Genomic DNA, 21,028 nt, shown 5'->3' on the forward strand with positions numbered 1-21,028 from the left:
ATCAGTGTATTATATAGGTGTTGCAGTTCAGCAGGTTGACTAATACTAAAAGGGGCCATATTTTGTTAAACCTACTTTTTTTAGTCTGTGGTTCATTTCTTTGTGTATTTGGACCCTAATAGTTCAAAAAGTTTGAATTTGAACCCTCCAGATGCTGCAAAGCTATCTTTATATTCATTTTGGCAAAAATTGAGTGGATTTCTACAACCCGTTTTAATTCCTTCTTAATTTGTTGTGTCTATAACTAGTTACCTCACGACATTTACACATTTAAGGGCAAGGCTTCTGACGAACATTTCTCAGAGTATGCCATAATTGTTTATTAGCAGCAGTGGTTGTTGTCCATACTGAGAATATGTCCAAACTTCGAGCCGATTACCTAAAATGGTCAGTTGTTGGTTATATTAATGAACACAAGTGGCTGAACAGGAAAGAGAAGCGCAGCCAACAACCTGGAGGGGGTGGGGTGTGAAGTGGCTCATTTACATTTAAAGGTCCAGTGCCCAAAATGACCTTTCTGGTGTCATTACTCAGAAATAGTGTTGAAGATGGACCTGTAGAGTTGAATTAATGAAGAATTCAGACCCAAGCATAGCATTTACAGTTTATGTAGAGCACAGGGAAATATCTTAAAATGCATAATCCCATTTAAAAAGCAAAATATCACTCCTTTAAGTTAAAGAAACACGCTTATTGCCATTTACACAAAACAATTTTAATTGCAAGACAAAGGAGCTGACACTTTCTCAGCCTGAGAAAGTGTTCTTGAAATTATAAAAAGCAGTGATTAAAGCTGACAGACTGGTTTCATGGATATGGACTAACTTTACACTTCATTCTACATTTCTTTTGTCTCCTTTTAAAAGCAGCTCTTAGACTATGACCTTTATTCATGCTGTTGTGTCAGTGAATCCAGCACTGACTGTACACACTCAATTTTACTTTAAGAATGACACATTTCAGCTCACACTGATGTGATTCTACTACTTAAAGTGAGAGACTTAAGCTTACTTGGCTTTCTGTATTTGGTGAAAATACAATAAATAAGGTCTGGAGTGTTACTGTTAATGTCTTTCTATAACTACTATTTCTTCATTAACACTGCTCTGAAAGATACCACATAGTGATTCAAGTTATTCTTGAATATAGAGTGAAGAGCTGATAAATAGATACCATGATCTTTATCTGTATACTTTTGACTTTTACTGCGCGAAAAGAACAACTGCGTAGCATACTGCTGTACATACATCTTGAGCATGTATTCAAACTTTGCCTCTAACAGTGTACAATATGTTACACTATTAACCTCTAAACAAACAACTTCCGAGGCCTACAAATACAGTTTTAGATTAACTAGCTGGCTGTGTGTATATTCACTAAAGACGTCGTAGCTATCGTCTTACACTGCGATGAACTCAGAGAGGGCTCATAGCTGTGGAATCAGGTCTAGAACCATATAATACAAACATTTTTGTCAGTGCCACCGCAAGAAGCATTTACATAAGTGGAGGTGACTTAAAGAGGGGTGAACTTAAAGCATGTGTTTTAACTTGTACAGAGGTGACAGATTGCTGCAGCGCTGAGAGTCCATTTACATTAAGGCAGATAGATGTGTAAACAGTCCTGGCTTTGAAGAGGTTGTCTCTTTCACACACAGTGCAGGCCAGAGTGTGAGTGTCGCCCAGTTAGACAAACACTTGATCCCTTGTGTCGGGCCGATCACATCCTGTGACCTTCCTCCTCACCACCACCACCTTTGAATGTTCACAGTTTGAAGGATTGTGGAGAAAATCCACGACACATTGTGCATTCAAACCACTCATTCAGCACCTCTCAGTGGAGCGATGCTGCCTGAGGTGCCGTTGATGTCACTCACGGTGGTTTTAGGGGCTGTAGGGTGGGGGCTTCTCGTCGGGGTGGTTGTGAGGAGGGGAGTAGCGTGGAGGGACCATAGTGGGCCAAAGGTGGCTGGCTCCAGACTGGGAGTCATCCGACAAACCTGAAGAGTCAGGAAACATGTAGGAGCCCTGCAAAAAGAAAGAAAGATTATTAAGATGAAACTGGTTTTTAGACTGATTGAATCTGAAGTTTATGCAGAGGAAGCCAAGTGCAAATATTCTTTACTTATTTCACAGTACAGATAGTGTTGAAAACACTGGTAAAAGTTGGCGGATTGATTCAACTTCTGTGCCGCAAAAAAAGTGAAAAAGGCAGGCTCTGAAATGTACTCAGTCTAGAACAAGTAAAAATCTGTCGTGCATGTTAAAGTCATACTAACATAATGTGAAGAAAATTAAACCACTGTGACTCCAAATACAATAAACATCCAAAATAATGATATAATGAACTGAAAATAATGAGCATAAACCTCACTGCGATGGGAAAATAAGGGTTCCATGTCAGCAACAGCTGTTGGAACATTACGGTTCTTATTCTCCACTACCAAACCTGTTTAGTATCATCACATCTTTTACATCGTTTTCATCTTGCTATGTGGTCATACAGCTGTAGATGATGCACAGATGGATGTTTAAGTTGCTGTCTCATCCATTTAAATTCAATAACAGAGCATTTTTGCTTCATTATGACCCACTTCTGGATTTGGTCAGTCAACTTAGTCACAGTGGTTCAACAGAAAAGCTCAAAATATTCCTCTTGGCCAAATTGACAAGGTAATATAGTCAGATAAAGATAAAAAACAAACAAACAGCACAGTAGTGACAAACAGGGTCTGCCTGGTAGCAACATGCAGGTGGTGACAACATGTCTTAGGAATACTAATGGTACAGCTGCAATTTTTTGAACTGCAGTGTATTTTTTATGTAATCGTCCAGTTCATCTCCAGAATTTCCTTGCTGAACCTGTACCTTCATTGAAACTATGTGGCATTGTAAATCTCAGTTTGGTTGAGTCTGTCCCTCAAGTTTCAAGCAACTTGATGCTTTTGCACAATCAAGAACAGAGTCAACAGTAAACAGAGGTTTGATGTCATCTATTTTTAAGTTTTAAAGCTCTGTGCAACACATTGAAAATTTAACCGGTTTTAGTGGGATTTAAAATGAATCCTTGTACAACCCAGTCTTAAAGGACCTTTATACAGTTCTGCCTGTACCTTAACAGCCACATTAAATCAATTACATCACCAGCCCTTTACCATCTCAAAAACATTGCCAGAATCAAAGGTTTACTGTCTAAACCAGAGTTAGAGAGACTTATCCATGCAGTTATCTCTAGCAGGTTAGACTACTGTAACAGCCTTCTCACTGGACTCCCTAAATGAGCTCTAAGACAGCTGCAGTACATCCAGAACGCTACTGCTCGGGTCCTGACTAGAACCATGAAGTACCACCATATTAGTCCTGTGCTCAGATCTCTGCACTGGCTTCCTATTGCTCAGAGAATAGACTTTAAAACAGCTCTGCTGGTCTATAAGTCTGTCTATGGTCTAGCACCAAAGTACATCTGTGACATGTTGGTCCCATATGAACCATCTCTGACCTTGAGAACCTCAGGGACTGGTCTTCTGCTGGTGCCCAGAGTCAGGACTAAACATGGTGAAGCTGCGTTTCAGTTCTATGCAGCTAAACTCTGGAATAGTCTTCCTGATGATGTGAGACAGGCCTCTACTCTGACAATGTTAAAGCCCAAGCTGAAAACTGTTCTGTTCAACTGTGCATAGAACAACTGAAAGGGTTCTATCTGCACTCTGCTCTTTTACTTTGTTTTAATTGATTATTATTTCTGTTTTACTGATTATGTTTTAATTGTAATTGTGTGTTTTTAACCTGTCTCTTTTCCATTTTTGTAAAGGACTGTGAATTGCCCTGTGTTGAATTGTGCTATACAAATAAATCTGCCTTGCCTTGCCTTCCCTTACCTGCATGTCGTAGGCTGAGTACGGTGGCAGGCAGGGGGCGGTGTTGTAATATGAGTTGAGTGAAGTGGTGGGCTGAGGAGGCTCAGAGGGGATTGGGGCTGTAATGGCTTCTGGCTCAGATGTGCTCTCTGAGGCAGCAGAGGGTGTCTGGAAAAGAAGAGCAATATTAGCATTCATCAGCCCGCATAATGAGGTTTTAAGTAGCATGTAGCACGTACCATGTCTTTGAAGCCTCCGAGCACTGCAGCGGTTATAATACCCAGAAAGAGAGCCACGATGTTGAGGATGGTAGCAGACCACAGCAGGTGGTAGAGATGCACCACGTCTTGGCAGCTCTTCACATCTGTGTATTCATGGTATCCTCCAATCACCTCTACACGGCTAGCCCAGTGGGTGGAAAAGAGAGGGAAAGGCAGTCAAGCCACTTAAGTCACCACATGCTGAGCAATGCACCTATAATACAAAGACAGGCTCTGAGCATTTGTATTCAGGACATGGTTAAAGACATACACAGGTTTGGATTTACAGAGATAGATGAGTCTATAGTTGTAAAGGCTCAGATGATTTCAGTCCAAATCTGAGTGTAGAAACCAGCGAGCTGCTAAAGAGCTGGGAAACACAGATGAGCACATGAATGGCTGCTTGGACATACACAAAACATGCAAGTAATGCGAGTAAATGGCACCCTAAACACAACTTTAAGGTGAGTTACATTAAAACAGCACATTTATTACTTATTTTTTTAAAAAAATAAGTTGACTATTAATGGCCAGTATGGGTCTAGAAGAAAGGGACCTACTTCCAAATCATGGATGATTTCCTAAACTTTTTCAAAACATCTTTATTCTGAAGTCCCATAAGAGGATGTTCTCTGAAACAAAGGTTAAAAGAAAAGAAACATTCTTGTTCTAATATAATCAACATTGCAATGCAAAAAAATGTCCCACAAAAATGGCACAACAGTACACATCAAAAGTTGAAATAATCAAAGCAACACAGCGAAGCCAATCACCACTGTTTGTGTGTCTGAGCTGCTGCAGGCGCTCGACCACTCGACATACTCACTTCCCACAGTTGTACAGGTCACAGCAGTAACAGGTGTTGCTCTTCACTCGCAGGTTACAGGACATACGCGATGATGTCTGACAAGGTACCTGAAGGTCACAAAGTATTTTATATACCTGCAGTTTGGGGCTGCTGTCCATGCTGACAAAACTTTAAGAACAGTTCTAAATTCAGATCCTAAATTTTAAATATTTCTGTGTATGTACAAATGTGTGTTTCTTACATCTCGGTCAGATGCCGTCTCACTGGAGTGGTATTCACAGCGGCCAGCATACAGAGGCCTGAGGTCCTGCAGTACAACACACAAGGATTTATTTCCAAATCCAGTTTGTAAGAAGCTTATTTAGGAAAAAAACACATCACCTCATCTAAATTCTTAGTCTGTCTTGTTTCATTTAAAATACAAATCTCCCTCTTTTCCTGTTTCCTGAAAATGCAATTGAAATAAGTGATGAATGATAGATATTAAATACGGTTGCAGGTATGGAAAATAATTAATGATTCATTAACTTTTAGTTAGTAGTAGTCCAGTATCTTTACTTAATCTTTTTCTCATCTATTCTTTGGTGAGACAGGGCGTCTCCTTATAGTGTGGGGTATAAAAGAAAAAATTCCATTTTTATGGTCACGACTGGCAAATGAACCTGCTAATGGTGCTGATCTCTTTTCACCATTATTTTAGCATAATCGTTTTAAGAATGCATTAGTGGTTTTTTATTGTTTCACGTGCTTTGCGTCATAGAGGATCATCTCATCCTCCTACAAAATATCTTTGGCTCACTGGTGAGGGTGCGGCACTTGATACAGTATGTGAGCAATGCCCTTGTAGAAGGGCATACATTTAACTATATAACTTACTGACAGTAAACTGAGCTTTAATGTGAATGGCATTGATTAATATGTTTTAATTTAAGTTGGAGTGTAAGGGTAAGCCACATTTATATTTAATCAGTTTTATTAAATATAAGTAGATGCTTTAATCATACTTACAATGTGCCTTGCAGCAAAAACTCCATCTACTATAGCACAGCAGAAAGCAGCCACCACTCCAAAACTGATGAAGACAATAGATGCCACTAACTGTCAAAGCAATTACAAAAAAAGAGGAGCATCAGATTCATCACTCACATTGTGCAGATGACTAAATATCAGCTAAATGCACTACATACTAATGTGTTAATTACTTCCTCTCATCACTGTTGTTGTTTTGGGTTACATTTGCGACACTGTGAGTCATCCCTCATCTGTTTTGAAGCATGAATGATCTAAATGAGACTAGGCTATGTGTTGGATAAAGGACGGCAGTGTCAGAGAGCTGAAGTTGTCACCTTGCTCTAGTGGTGTTCGTGGCTGGCACGGCGCCCAGCTCCTCATGGACACTGCAAAGCTAATTCCCCCCATTAGCCTCACTCTCCTCCCTTCACTCCTCAATGAAAGACAGTGTGTATTCAATTACACATCACCCCACCCTGTCTGCAGCCACCCCACCTAGCAGCAGGGAGGCACAGCAACTGATTCAACAGAGTCAACAGATAGGGGCAACTGAGTAGTGCGTATGCCAAAGCTTACAGACAGCATACATAGTTAATAACACCTCTGAATACTGTTGCTAAGATGAGTACATCCAGCCATGTAGACAGTAAAGCCGAATTATTTTAGCCATATTTTTAAAAAGATATCAAATATAAGATTTTCCTATATAACAATGTATAAACTCACAATAATAATCCCTCTCATTCATCACTATGACCCAAAACTGAGTATATTTAAGACACCATGCTCTGCCTCTATGCTCCTTTTGTTCTGCTGTGCTTGGGATGTTTCTGGACATGGACATTCAGGAAATGCATATGTACACGTGTGCAGCATCGTGCAGGGTGTGGGCAGGACAGGAAAATGTATGCACCAACTCCAATTACATGACTGTCCCTTCCCTCTGCTCGGAGGCTGAGTGTTGATCTTAGAAACACCAGAGACCTCCACAGAAACCTCTCCCTGCAGGATGAAGTGTGCGCTTCAGCTGCGTTCACTCAGAATATATTCGTGTGGTATGAGAAAGGTGTGGCTGTGACAACTAGGGATTCAGAATCAATGAACATTTAAGTCTTAGTGTCAACTTTTAAAGTGAGGCAAGGTTGTCTCAACTTGTTTGACAGACTTGTTAATAATTTAAGTTGCAGTGTTTTTTATGTCACTCGGCAAAAATTCAAAAATTTCCTGTCAGCACATTGTAATTCAAGTGGCCTCAGAGGACATGAGCTGTCTGCATCTACTCCTTTACTGTGTTTTCAGGTTGTAGAGACAAAGATGCAACCTGGACATGATTCTACTGCTCTCCATGTTTCAAGATGGCTTCGCTTTTCCCTGACCGCATAAAATAACGTCAGATCATCTATCTTTATATTTAGTCTTGTGATTTGGACTAAGAGGAGAGAGTCGAAGAAAGACGGTGTGTAATTTTACATTCATGTGTTTTCCCCCTCATTTCAGCTCCTCCATCTTTAACTTGTAAGTTTATATCTAGATCATAATAATCCGAGCATCATTCACAAGACACTTAGATAAACCAAAGAGTTAACAGCTCATTTTTCAATTTGACTGATAAGAATAATCATTGATTATCCTGAAGTATCGTCTCATAATTTAATACAAGATGCATATGCCCTCCCTTCATTTCACTATTTCACGTCACTGATTTCTTATTATTTATTTGTTCAGATAATTCAATGCATCACAGTCTTAAGTCTCATTTGATTAAAAAATCATAACATTTTCATTGATTGTGATCTTTTCTCAATAAAAGCAGCTAAACAACACAGTGACAATTCAAACAATAAATAATAGTGAAATATTTTTTCATATAATAGGCTTTTAAAAGAATAAATATATTAATTTATGGCATGAACAGACACAGGCTCTGTCTCCAAGTGCCTAAACTCCGCTGCATTATGGGAAAAAGTGTCACGGTGCAAACTCGTTCTTCATTTCAGCCGTGACAGACCCTGCCCAGCACCTCCCACCCCTCTCATCTGCAGTTTCCTTCCCCACATTCCGGTATGGACATCTGTCCTCCTCCACTTACACTCGTCTATTTCTAGCTGCGTCTCCCCTGAAGCCCAGGATACTTTCTCCGATACACAACCTAAACCTCCTGAAGCTGAGTGTAGCCTCCTAGTTCGGATGGGGTCTGCTGCTTTATTGTCACTTTAACGACATAATCAAGCTGCAGCCTGTCATGAGGTAATCAGGACTCGCGTTCTCCTTAATAAAAGTGTTCCCTGACTGTAGACAAGGAGAGACAAGCTATGAAAGTGATCTCAAAGCACAGAGGTAATATAAAGCCTCTTACCATCTGCCTCTTGTTCTCTATCAAATGAGCGCCGATAATTCCCAGAAAAGAGCCAAAGCCCAGCTAAAAAGAGAGGAAAAAAAACTGTTAGGGACATTTATCTTATTTGACTGTAAAGCTTTGATTTTTATTGACAATAAAGATAAGTAAAGTGCAATGTGTTCTGTGTGTTAAGTGCTCTACGGAAACATTTCTGAGCACTTATGCTGATAAATAGAATCAACTCGAAATTCATTTTCTGTAATTTGAGATAAGAAAGATCAAAGTATCTCTGAAGATCACATTACACTGTGCTATTCAGTGTCTTGAAGGTCTGTAACCAATGATCGTTTCCTTTATCAATTAATCTGCCAATTATTCTGATGACTAACCAACGAATCATTTCCTTTATGTAGAAATGTTATATATAAAAAAAAAAAAAAATTAAAGTCATCACATCTATCAAAGTAAAAGGTTATGTATTCACGGAGCCTTTTTATTCCCTCAACCACATGTAAAAACCTTAACATCTAATATCTAATATAAGGGGGAAAAGCATTGGGTTGTCTCAATAATTAGCTTTTAAAATGGATTTTCCTAACTGAATAATCAGCCAATCAGTCATTCTTTGTCCACAGTTAAATATAGTACAGTACATTATTGATTAATATAAAAGTTTTGAAGAGCCTGAGGTTAAAGTTTGGAGGCAAAGCTTCAGAAATGTTTTCCTGGTAGCTGTTTTTTCACCAAGCAGAATGCTAAGAGCTGAGTCCTGTAAAAAAACACAATTTTATGGGCCAATATACTTGACTTCACTCAGCCTCTAATGACAGCAATGCTGAATAATGAATGTAGGGAAAATTCACCCCTCAGAGACATTCAGTAATTAGGTTCATCAGAGTCCAGGAACGGGAAGAGCTCACTCTCACTTCACTCACACTTCAGTCATTCTAAACTCTGACGATAGTGAACAGGCTGCTGCTGCTGTCGTTATGTGGACGTGTGATGTGCACTCACAATGACCCCTGGGTAGTAGCCACCAACTGTGATGTTCTGCGTCCTGGTTGTGGCTGCCAGGCCGAAGATGAGGATTAGCACAGATACAATGAGGAGCAACACCGTCACTATTATGGATTTCCTCTTCCTCCTCTTGAAGGAACCTGAAGACAGACGTAAACTTTCACTGTCACACTCCGAAACTGGTCTGTCACACTGATCTCACATTGGTGTACATTTATAATTAGGGCGGATGTAGCAAAAATCAATCAATCAGTTGGTATTGATAATTATTGTGATAAGTGTCGAAGGCTGGTTTTTGGTCCTGAGTGAAAGCTGACGATCACACAGTAATTTGTTGCTGTAAATTACCTGAAAAACATGCAACATGAAAACATAAAAATCACAATAAGGCAAAATTTACACTAAAGACATAACAAGAAGAAAATTATACAAAAAATTTAAAGCAAGTTAAGACACTCCTGTTGCTGTTTTAACGCTTATTTTTTCATCCTCTTATGCTCACATAGTTTACATTCAGCAAGAGTTACACCGCATAAAAGATGGTCATTTGTCATTTTAACCTCCTTCTTACGACCAGAGCTTGTCAAACACTGAAACATTTGATTCATCCAGAATATTCAAAGCGGATGAAGTTGTGATGTGCACAGGTAGAATAAGGTAAAACAAAACCAAAACACTGTTTTAGCTGCAAAATGTCAGCAATATAAACCCTAAACACAGAAAAACATGAGTAAAAAGTAATATAATTATTGTTTTTTTTTTCACACAACCCTATTTGTAATCATTCCTTAGACTTATTTATGCAGGAAAACTTAGATCATACAGTTTAGATGTCATGTGTGGGTGGATTTCTACTAGCCGTACAACAACACAGTTATGAACTGATATGTAAAATATAAATAAAATGGGTAAAACCTTGTTAAACACTACACAGATCCATTTACACTTAAAAAGTATAATCAGTGTCAATGTAAAAAAAAAAAAAAAAAAAAAAAATCATGTTTAACAATACTATTTGTGATACATTGATTCTTTCCTTTCCTCCAGATACTTTATCTCTTATGTTAAAACCAAAAATATATATGAACTAGAAGCACTCGGAGGGCACAGAGCTCCACCAAGGCAGATCAGTGCCGTGTCCCCCCCCAATCACCACCAAAACTTAGTCATTTGTTCCTTGTGCCAATATCAACATTTCCTGAAATTTTCATCCAAATCTGTCCATAACTTTTTGAGTTATCTTGCACACAGACACACAGAACCTCCTTGGCAAAAGTAAAAAGTTAAAAAAAAAAAAAAAAAAAAAAAGTGAATTTGCTACCTCATAAATAAATAAACTATTTCTTCAACTAATATCACATCCCACCAGCCTCTTGTTGTAATACAGCAAAGATCTGATATTCTCTTCTCTAATCTCTTTTACTGTTCTCATTTTAATATATTCTAAAGCGTTCCAAGCCCAAAAGTCACCTTTTGTTTTATCAGTTGTGGACACACAAAGTTGGCAAACCACAGACGCCATTGCTACTGAATACTGATGCTCCATCCTGGAGATCGATAAGAAACTCAAGCAGGCCATATATATTACCAGTACTACACCAACCAGGGAAAACATACTGCACAGGTTAAGCCAAATTTTATCTCTGAGAAATAAATCTACTCAGCGTATTGTATTCATGATCTATTCATTACTGTTTTAACAGAAAACAGTCCTAAAAGTTACATATAAAATTACTGTGTATTTATACTGTTTAGTACATTCATCTCCATTTATTGTATTATCATAATGTGTCTCATTTTCCTCCTCTCTTAACCAGATGCTGTTTTGTGTCTTTTTTGGATCTCATTTGCCACCATATGCATATCCATTCCTTTTTGTCTCACACATTACACCTGCAATTGCTCATTAAGACAAATGTTACTAAGTTTCACAATTTTATTATTATCTATTATATTCAAGATCACTTTCTAATTCTGTAATGTGTGCAAGTAAACAATTTCTTATATCCACACGACTAGATTTGCTCCTTTTTCTGATTGTTAATATCTAAGGCTGAGGGAGTCTAGGTTTAATTGTCTAATCACAGAACCTTTAATCTGTAACCATTTCAAACCAGTCCCACTCATGTTCAGTGAAATAAATCACAGTTTAACCTTTCAGCACTAAAAGCAAACATGAAGCATCATCCATCCTGTGGAAACCGTATCTAGGTTATGTGATTTCTGCCTTTAGTAACTAGGTTAGAGGAACAATCAGCTCAATTCCTGCTACGAATGTGAAAACAAAGTTACAAGACACTGTGGAATAGCACCTTCTCTCATATTAGTTTACTAAATGCTGTTTTATGTCTTTTTGTATCTGATTTGCCACCATATACACATCCATTCATTTTCTTCACACAGAGTGCATTTACTCATTAAGCATTGACCATTTCATATATGTTATCTATAACACTTATCATTTGCTTTACTTGCACACACTTTACAACCATGCATGACTAGATTTGCTCCTTTTTATATCTGTTAATATCTAAGGCTGAGGGAGTCTATTGAGCCTCACTCATGTTCAGTGATATTCTAAATATCAATTTTAGCTTTTAGTACTATAAGCAAACCCCCTTGTGTGTAAAACATATCTAGGTTACGTGATTTCTGCCTTTCATAACTAGTGCAATCAGCTCTATTCCTGCCACTAAAATGAAAACACATATAATACAATAATATAATACAGCTTGTTTTCCTGTTTTCCTTTATATTAACGAACATGTTTGCCTCTTTATTGTAGATGTCCGAGCATCCTGCAATAAGAGGCGAACATCCAGGCTGCTGAGGTTTCTCACGTCGCCGCACCTGCAGTGACGCGCTGCGGCCTGGACCAAAAAAAAAAAAAAAGAAAAAAAGAAAACGTCTGGTGATGCAACGAGTGTTATGTCTCTCATTTCTTTAACAAAGAAACACATACAATGGAGATGCAATGGATGGTCGCAGACGGCCTGTTGTGTACGAAGCAGTGAAAAGCTGCTCAATAACAATCCCTGCAGCCAAATGAAAGCAGCGGATGGTTTAATTGGTAAAACCTGCTGCAGACACGCCGTTGACCTTGCACACACCTACCTATGCTCGTCTCAGAGAGGGTCAGACCGCTGGACTGGAGGCTCTGGGCAGGAGGCATGCTGGCCGGACGGTGTTTACCCCTGTCAGCTGGACGGTCCTCTAGTGAAAAGATAATAATCACGACTGAAGCGTGTCGTCTGTGTAGCCGCGGGCTAATTGTTTACAGCCGTGACCTGACGCAGACGGCGTGTCGGCCGGCTGGGGCATTCTCTGACAGCGGCTCTCCGTCCAGCTCAGGCCGATTCTGACTCGTTTACATCCCCCGGTGCCGTTGCTGCTGTCTTCGGTAATCGGTCTCCGTCCTCACGGTGCGCCCGCGTCGGACAGTGGGTCGCTGCTGCTGCTGGCTTTATGTGCGCATGTCACACACATACACACGCGCGCGCGCTCGAAAAATCAACTACTCTTACAGTCGTTACTTGAAGGCAGCGTAACGTTATTCAACCGGTCCGTGAACGTTACACAGGCTCGATCCGTTACTTGTCATTTGGTCGATTTTTTTTTCTACCGATACCCTTATTTATACACCACATCATGCTTGTTCAACCACCATCCCTGCTGTCAGTTACTTGACACTGTCAGTTTTAATTAGCTAGCTAGACAGTTGGCGTATGACGGTTAAAGGTTAGCGAGCGTTAGCTATAAATCACTTAAGGCTACCTTAAAAATCACAATTACGTACGTTTATTCTTTATCTACACAGAGTTACAAACCTGTCATTTGGACGATTTTTTTTTTTTTCATTCGTATGCTAATTTATAAACTACATCTTGCTTTTTTCCCTACCTTCCATTCCTGCTTTTAGTTCATTTATGAACACTGCATAAATCTAAAGCTATTTTATTTAGCTTGTTAATTAACGTATAACCCTAAAAATCATTATAACGTATGTTCAGTTATTTAGCTATACAAAATTAAAAATAACCATTTAACAGTGGTGGAATGTAACTAAGTAGCCTACTTTTACTTCAGGATTTGAGGTACATTTGAGTTTATGTAATATTATGCGAACACTCCACTAGCTAGCGCTAGCTTTCATGACAAGAGTAGAATTACGCGTGTTAGCTAACTAATTAAATATGATAAACTTAAGGATAATGGTCCATTATAGGTTGAAAACATCCTCATCTTAAAATAAACTACTTATAATCCGGATTAGCTAGAAAAATGAGGCTATAATTCAGAAAACAGGGCTATTTCTTAACTCGTTAAAACATGAATTTACAGATGCATAGTTCACACATACTACAATTCTGTAGATGTTTAAGGGATAACTAATAAAAACATATCAACCTACTTAGGGAAAAATTAAGGGCATTAATTTCACTTGGAATATTCTCATTGTGTTAGTTAAATCTGAGACATTTGTCAGTTGTGGTTAACACTGCAAAATACAGGAAATGTGACCTTAAAAAAAAATCAGTACTTACTCAATACTGCAGCAAGAAATCTGTTGCATTCACGTCACCTGAGGTTTCTCCCAGGAAAGTAGGATTAACTTGTTCCTGTACAACATAGAGCTATCTGTTAAGTATGTTTTATGTTTTTTAGAGGGATATATGTGTTTTAGTCACTCAGTTTTTCTTGTGGTTTTGGTTGAAAGGTGTAAGAGTGGACACAAGTCAATCAGAGCCATAGACTGAGCAAAGAGCGCCACCACCTGTCAGAAATACACTGTTGCATTCAAGGACATTTCGGCATGGATTATCCGACAAAATTGCATATTCTGCACTCAGCAAGGTTTGAGATAAACATTTTTAAATCCTACAGTTTTGTCGGGTCATTAAATTGCAGATAGTTTTTTTTTTTTAAAGTCAACTGAATATAGGGCTTTTATGAAATATGCAAAATGAGCAAAATGTAGGTAATTGTATTTGTATTCAGGAGACACTGAGGCCTCATTGCATTTGTGTGATGGATGGCCAAGAAGCAATAGCAGAATAAGAGGGTGATTATTAACTATTCAAGACCACTTAACTAAACATGCTATACATGCAGAATGCATTTAAGTCATTTAATGCAATCAGGGCCCAGAAAAAAGTGTGCACAGAAACTAGGGGTCCACCAACTAGGCAGGGGGAAAGTTTATGTAAAATAAGGTTTTTTTTCCCTCCAGTGTTTGCAGCAGCAGGAAACCGGGGTTAAAAGGTGAAAATGATCACACACTCGACCTTAACACATCGGTAGATTAATTCCCTGCATGAGATGTCTGTAATTTGCAAGAAACTAACGACTTCACACCCAGGCTTTCTTGCCATTTCTTTAAACTTGTGCACCTGAAACAAGATTTCCTGCTTGCTGGTAGAGGAGGCAGAATTTGGCTTTACTGTAAAATGCACACGCACACACGCACGTTTTTGCCGCGTAAATGTCAAAGAGATTTTTTCCATGACGCAATTTCTCTTTTCAAGATTTAAAAAAACGCCTTTAGAAGTCCCTCTCCCACTTATACATGGGAGAACAGAGCGATACGTGACCGGAGTGCAGATGGGATCAGGGATGGGGACTACTTGAACTTCACCAGGGCAGAGCTTATGGTAAGCAGTTGCTGCCACAGTTCTATAGACGTGCTGGTGTTGGCAACAGTGATTAGTATGCATGCATGTGCATTAACAGTAACCGCACTGTCTCATGTGTAATTTATACTTCTTTCGTTCAATGTAATAAAACATAAAACACACAATAAAAAAATATGTTACAAAGGTTTAAAAATAATGAAGCAATAGCAGCAGTTGTTTGTGCACGTACAGTATTCATCTGATGATTGACAACAGTGTCTTGCATTTGGATAAGCTATAAATATTGTATTCAGGCTTCAGTCTTAGCCCAGCTTAGCAGACAATGGGTGATGGAGTGCGTGTACAGAATGCAGTGCTTCGGCCCGGGCCACTGCCAAAACGTCTCTGGGACCTAAAAAAAACAACACACTTTGTATCCCACCCCCAGTTTTCCCCTGTCCTGCGTTCATTCACTATGATGCGCGCCTAGTTGAAGGAGGATCTCCACACCACTCCACGCATTAAACTTTCTAATGAAATCCCCAAACACTTTTTGACAAAAAATATTTTTTCTCTCCAGGGGTCAAGAGGGTTTCGACAAATCAGTCCGCGTTTTTGTTGAAAAGAAAACTTAAGGTATGTCAGAGTTTTCAAGTTCATTTCTGTTCATTAAGTTAATTACTTTTACTTCAGACGACAGCTTGGCAATGGATGTGAAAAGTATTAAAAGTCTTGCTGAGTTTTACAAGTTCGACAAGGTGTCTCTTTGATGAAGATGGTAAATGTGGTTGGTGTAACGCACCTTTTCTTTTTGTGAAGAATATGGAGCCCACTTCCACAGAGGGAGGAGCTGAAGAGACGCCCCTTAAAAGTCCTGTAAGTTCTGACAGAAAACATATCATATTTAAGATGTTCTCACAAAAAGTGAATGAGCTGTCCTATCTCAGAACTGAACTTTTGATTTACATTAATCCATATAATAATATCAGCACTAGAGACTTATTGGAGTCATTTAAACCTTACAGCACATTTTAACTTGACATCTTAAGTGACATTTTGGTGAGACTCTCAAGTGTCCTGTGGTTCCTGTGGGATCTGTGTGTCCTGGTCTGCGGATGCTGAGAGTCAGTGAGTAACATCTGGCTGTCAGAGTGGCCCTCCAGCTCTGCTGTTCACAGCTGCTGCTCCAAGCAGGAGGGTCCACTCAGAGGAGGTCAGCTCTCCCAACGAGTGCCAGAAAGGTCACCAGCGGGTTTATAATTTGCTGAAACAGGGGACCGGACCGTCAGTGCGATGGTCATTAATATGCAGTGCACAGTCCGACAGTTTAAATTATCGATCATACTGGGATCAGAAGGCATGCTATTTTTTATTGCCGTGATTTAAGAGGAAATAGGTTGACTGCAGTTGAGAATATGTGTGGTGAGGGCTTTTTCTCTTCTTTCCACCAGCCGCACAAAGTGATTCTCAAACATGGCCAAGAGTTGGAGGAAGAGCAGGAGGAGTTGGCAGAGCACCAGCCTCTGGAACAGGAAGACCTGAACTTTGAGAGATGGAAGCGCAGGCCGTTACCCAAGAGGACGCTGCACCAGAAAATAGATGACTTGAAGACATACTTGTGGAATGCAGAGACCAACGAATTCATGGGCCGCTCTGGAAAGAGCTGGAGTGAGTTGGCGATAATAGATTCTGTGTTTTGGGGGAACGGGGAGGCATGTTGAATTTAATTATAATCAAACTGCAGATCACAAAAGTTTCTGTTCTAAATTGTGTGATTTAGGGCCGTCATGGTTTTTGAATATCTTTAGAAGATGCACTCAGGGATAGTTAAGGGGTTAGAGATGTCTCTCCAGTCCAGTGACTCTGCTTACTGTGCTGTGAGTGTGTGTGTGTCCTCATACTCAATGTTTACATAGGTGCATGGACAATTCAGAGTGTCCCGACAAAAACAGACTGCCTGGGGACGCATCCCCAGCGGGAGTGCACTGTTCCGGGCCTCACATTGGCCAGGAATCACATTCCTCTACATCTTACCATGATCTCCACTGCCTCTTTCCCAAAGCCTTGGCGACCTCATCGCTGAACCTAACATGCTCATGGCCCCTCAGATGCAGTAAAAAGTTTTCTTGATCCAGGAAAACGTTTTTGGAAGACGTGCCAGGCTGGAGGACTTTGTTGAGTCAATGATGATGGAGCACCCTCTTGGTATTCCTGAGTAGTTGCTATGTGACGCTCTTGAGCCCCCTCCCTAAGGTCTGCTCACAATGGTAAAAAACATGATCCAGCCACAGACTGAGCAGAGAGAATATGCCAGTAAAGTGAGTTGCTTACGTTAATAGCGGGGCATGTAATGCTGGATCTTAAAGTGCCTGCAAGACTAAGAGCTCATTTCATCTACATAACCAGTGTGCACACTTGTGCAGGAATGAGGCCCATGTGTCTGTTGAAGAAAGGCCTAAGTTGAAGTCTGTGTTGTGTGTCCTGTGAGACGAGTGTGTAAGAGGGGACACAATACCAGAGTGGGGTGATTGGGGCTCCTTGGAGCTGGCTGGGCCTCTATGGCTGCAAAAGACCTTCACTACGATGGCAACCGGAGGTTCACTGTGTTCCTGAGTGAAAGGACAGCTGGGAGAATTCTCACTGAGCTCAAACAGAAAGGCCTTTGTGGCTCCGGGGATGCAAGGCTGGCTGCAGCTAGTCCCCTGTGAAATTGCCCGCACAGCAAAAGCCATTAAATTTAGGGCACGTTTGGCTTGATTAGTTGCTAATGGACTGTTAATTGAAAATTGCAGGACAATGCAAGTTCTCAGGGTTTCCTTTTTACAGGGTTTTCACATGTTGAGTCTAAATGTTTAGATTGATTTGCAGGTCCAAACATTAGGAGATGACAGTGCTTTTGTGTGAGTAAACAGATTAGAGACTGTCCTGATCAAGGACAGTAGCTGGAGTTCAGACAGAAACAAAACTGTGAACAAAACTGTAAATTGTTCATGGTTGACTGTCCACTCAGATGAGCTGCATAAAATGTGAAATGTGTGTTGAAAGCAGTTCTGCACAAAAACACTCATCCGTGTTTCATTATCTGTTCTTCTCCTAGGCCTCATCCTTCTTTTCTACTCTGCACTTTATCTGTTTCTCGCAGCCATGTTTGGCGGCTGTTTGTTTTGCCTCATGTGGTCTATTAGTCCCTACCATCCCACCTTCAATGATAGAGTGATGCCACCAGGTAAATATAACCCCAACCTTATAATACTCTTGCCACTTTGCTCTGTTTGTTCCTTCTGTCTGTCGCTTCTACTTGAGTCTCGGCACAGTTGACTGTCTCTGCGTCTCCACTGGCAGGTATGACGATGGCCCCACACCTAGAAGGCCATGACATCGCCTTTAATGCCTCTGATCGCAAATCTTGGAAGAAGTATGCAAGGTCTATGGATGAATATCTAAGACGTGAGTCACAGTTAAAAATCACAAAGATAGAGTGACTGTGATAGCTAGGAATAAAGCTGGGGGGTCTGATGAGGCATGCAATGAGTTAATCCTCATCTTCGTTACCTTTGTCCCTTATTCCATTTGGGTTTTGCAGGGCATGCTGGGAAGGGAAGCCTCTTTGTGGGCAGAGTGCACCCATTCAGTGCTGTTTTTTTTTCACACCCCGCTTTTGTCAGGCTTCCTTAATCAGAGGCCTGAGCCTGGCAGGGCACTGCAGTTGCAGGGGTTTATTTATGCCCTCCTCTCTCATTGGCCCTCCCTCTCTCTGCCTCTGTACTTTTTCTTCTTTTGCAGCGTATAACGATGGTGCTCAGGAGAGGAAGAATATTCGCTGTGCACAGGACAGGTACTTCATGCAGGACGACTTGGAGGAGAGTGCAGAGCGGAAAGCATGTCAGTTTAAGAGGTCCTGGTTGGGGGACTGTTCGGGGCTGCAGGACCCTCACTATGGCTATTCTCAGGGAAGGCCATGCATTCTCCTTCGAATGAACCGGGTAAGATGAGAGTTAGGCAGTGGTAAACATTTACACTCCAGAACCTGTAAGTGTACACTTGTGAAAGCACAATTGTATGTATATCAGTAAATCGAGACAGGGATAATGTTACTGTACAATGTTTCAATGAGTGACATCTTGTGGCCGTGTCAGGGAGAGGATGAAGAGGCACAAAGCCATTTATTTTCCCTTCTTTGCACAACTTGAACATTATCTACTTGTTCTGCATAGCCCTTCTAGAAAGTAATAAAATATTCATAAATATAATTAACTGTCTTGTATTAAGATACAAAACATGCCTGTGGGATATGCAAATGTTGTTTGACTAGATTTTTTAGAACATAGAATAAGTGTGACAGCTCACAGACCATAATGGATCCTAAAGTGTAAAAACAATCCCCAAATTTAAATAAACAGTACTCATTAAAACACAGTTATTTAAATTAACTGATGAACAGTAAAATCAACTAAGATATGTTGAAAACCTCTGTTTTAATTTGTAACTGATTAAACTTAGTATTAGCTGAATAACTTATAAAAACAATACTTTTGTCATGGAAAACATAGTTAATATGATTTTAGGATTTTCAGTTCTTCAAATTCCTTGTTTGCTGTCTAGACAGTTTTACCTTCTTGTCTAAACCTTTACATGTAATTGTTGTATTATATAATAATATGATCATCTTCATGCTTTTCCCCCCATCCCTACAGATTCTTGGATACTTACCTGGACAAGGCAAAGCAGTAAATGTGACTTGTGCAGTGAAGGTACAAATTCTTTCATGTAACTTTAATCCCAAAAATGAAACACAAATGTAAATGACGATGACATAATTACATCCTCTTTCAGAAAGGACCACCAGAAGCCCTGGGAGAAGTCCAGTTCTTTCCTAAAAGCATTTTCGACTTGAAGTACTATCCATACTATGGGAAGGCCAGACATGTAGGTTATATGTTAAGACTGGATGTTGAGTTTAAAGATTTGTGTTTGAGGTCCATCTGTAACTGTTTGTGTCTCCTGTCTTCAGGTAAACTACTCTTCACCGGTGGTGGCTGTGCGTTTTGCAGGAGTGCAGTACGACACTCACATTCACGTACAGTGCAAACTTAACGGAAAAGGCATCACTAATGATTCACCCACTGACCGCTACCTGGGCAGTGTGACCTTCTCTTTGGAAGTTGGAGCATAAAACAAAGATATCAGTTTGCAGGATGCTCCAGAGACAACGAGGCAAGAAAATCTACCAGAAAAAAAAAATTATTTTACGTTAAATATGTATGACCTTCCCTCATTTTTCACTTACCATATCTTACCCATATCTTCTGCTGTAAACAAATTCCTCAACAGTGTTATTGGAAAATTAGGTAGATATTTACTCCTGTGTGTCATCCACTCCGTGTTATATCTGTACCTTGAGCGTGCTTCTGGCACCTGCACCCACAACAAACAGTGCTGAGCACATGACAAGTACGTAGAGTGAGTTACAATTCAATTCTTGATAATGATTAGTGAGATTAATCAAACTAAATTACAATCTGCCCAATAGTTAGCATTTCTGGCTATGCAAATTATCCAATTATGACTTAAACATTAATAGGTAACTAGAAATGTCGTTTTGTTTGGTTAGAACATTGTTTTGTGTGCACATGTGTGACGAAGTGTACTAATTTGTTTTGCATTATATTTTTCAAACCTGTATATTGTAAGAATTCAAAGAACTATCATGCAAACACTGAAAGCAGGACTTGTACTGTACTTACACAGTAAAAAAAGACATAATAAATGACTGCAAATACACTATTACTTTATTTTTGCTGAATAGAGCAGTGTTATGATAAAGCATCACCAGCCACTTCTCGCTTTTTTTTTGTAAAAACATTCTTTTGAAAATGAAAAATTACACAACTGATCAATAAAAAGACATACAGTACTGTGTAGTTGCTGAAAGGTGTGTATAACTATTTTGTGATAGCGTTAATCCTGCCTGAACTGTGCTACTAAATTTGGTTATCGATGTTGTATTTATTCCTATTATAGTTATTATAATAAATACAATGTTCTGTATGTACTGTAAGTTTTCTTCCATGTGGGATTTTTAACTTCATTTTATCAAAAATATGCTTTCGACACAATCACAGTGGT

The 21,028-nt window shown here is 39.7% G+C and overlaps 2 protein-coding genes across 5 annotated transcripts; one reads left to right on the forward strand and one right to left on the reverse strand.

Annotated features, from left to right (window-relative positions):
- Window positions 1–693: 693 nt before the first annotated feature.
- Window positions 694–12,785, reverse strand: tmem255a (transmembrane protein 255A). Of its 4 annotated transcripts, none has more exons than XM_030146039.1 (10): window positions 12,405–12,785; window positions 9,288–9,430; window positions 8,292–8,354; window positions 5,933–6,022; window positions 5,166–5,231; window positions 4,943–5,031; window positions 4,677–4,748; window positions 4,096–4,264; window positions 3,878–4,024; window positions 694–2,027 (listed from the first exon to the last, which is right to left on the reverse strand). In XM_030146039.1, exons 1-10 carry the CDS (start codon window positions 12,460–12,462, stop codon window positions 1,884–1,886), a joined length of 1,041 nt encoding a protein of 346 aa, XP_030001899.1. In that variant the 5' UTR covers window positions 12,463–12,785; the 3' UTR covers window positions 694–1,883. The 4 variants fall into 4 exon arrangements, with proteins under 4 accessions (XP_030001899.1, XP_030001900.1, XP_030001902.1 ...); XM_030146040.1 differs by having other exon boundaries at window positions 4,096–4,258; window positions 12,405–12,784; XM_030146042.1 differs by lacking the exon at window positions 4,677–4,748 and having other exon boundaries at window positions 4,096–4,258; window positions 12,405–12,784.
- A 2,570-nt stretch (window positions 12,786–15,355) lies between these two features.
- Window positions 15,356–20,960, forward strand: atp1b4 (ATPase Na+/K+ transporting subunit beta 4). Its single transcript, XM_030146304.1, has 9 exons — window positions 15,356–15,538; window positions 15,722–15,778; window positions 16,354–16,570; window positions 18,000–18,128; window positions 18,245–18,349; window positions 18,686–18,885; window positions 19,597–19,653; window positions 19,736–19,828; window positions 19,914–20,960. The coding sequence occupies exons 2-9, from the start codon at window positions 15,725–15,727 to the stop codon at window positions 20,073–20,075; spliced, it is 1,017 nt and encodes a 338-aa protein (XP_030002164.1). The 5' UTR covers window positions 15,356–15,538; window positions 15,722–15,724; the 3' UTR covers window positions 20,076–20,960.
- Window positions 20,961–21,028: the final 68 nt, after the last annotated feature.

This window comes from Sphaeramia orbicularis, chromosome 10 (genome assembly GCF_902148855.1).
Source record: "Sphaeramia orbicularis chromosome 10, fSphaOr1.1, whole genome shotgun sequence".
NCBI lineage: Eukaryota > Metazoa > Chordata > Actinopteri > Kurtiformes > Apogonidae > Sphaeramia > Sphaeramia orbicularis.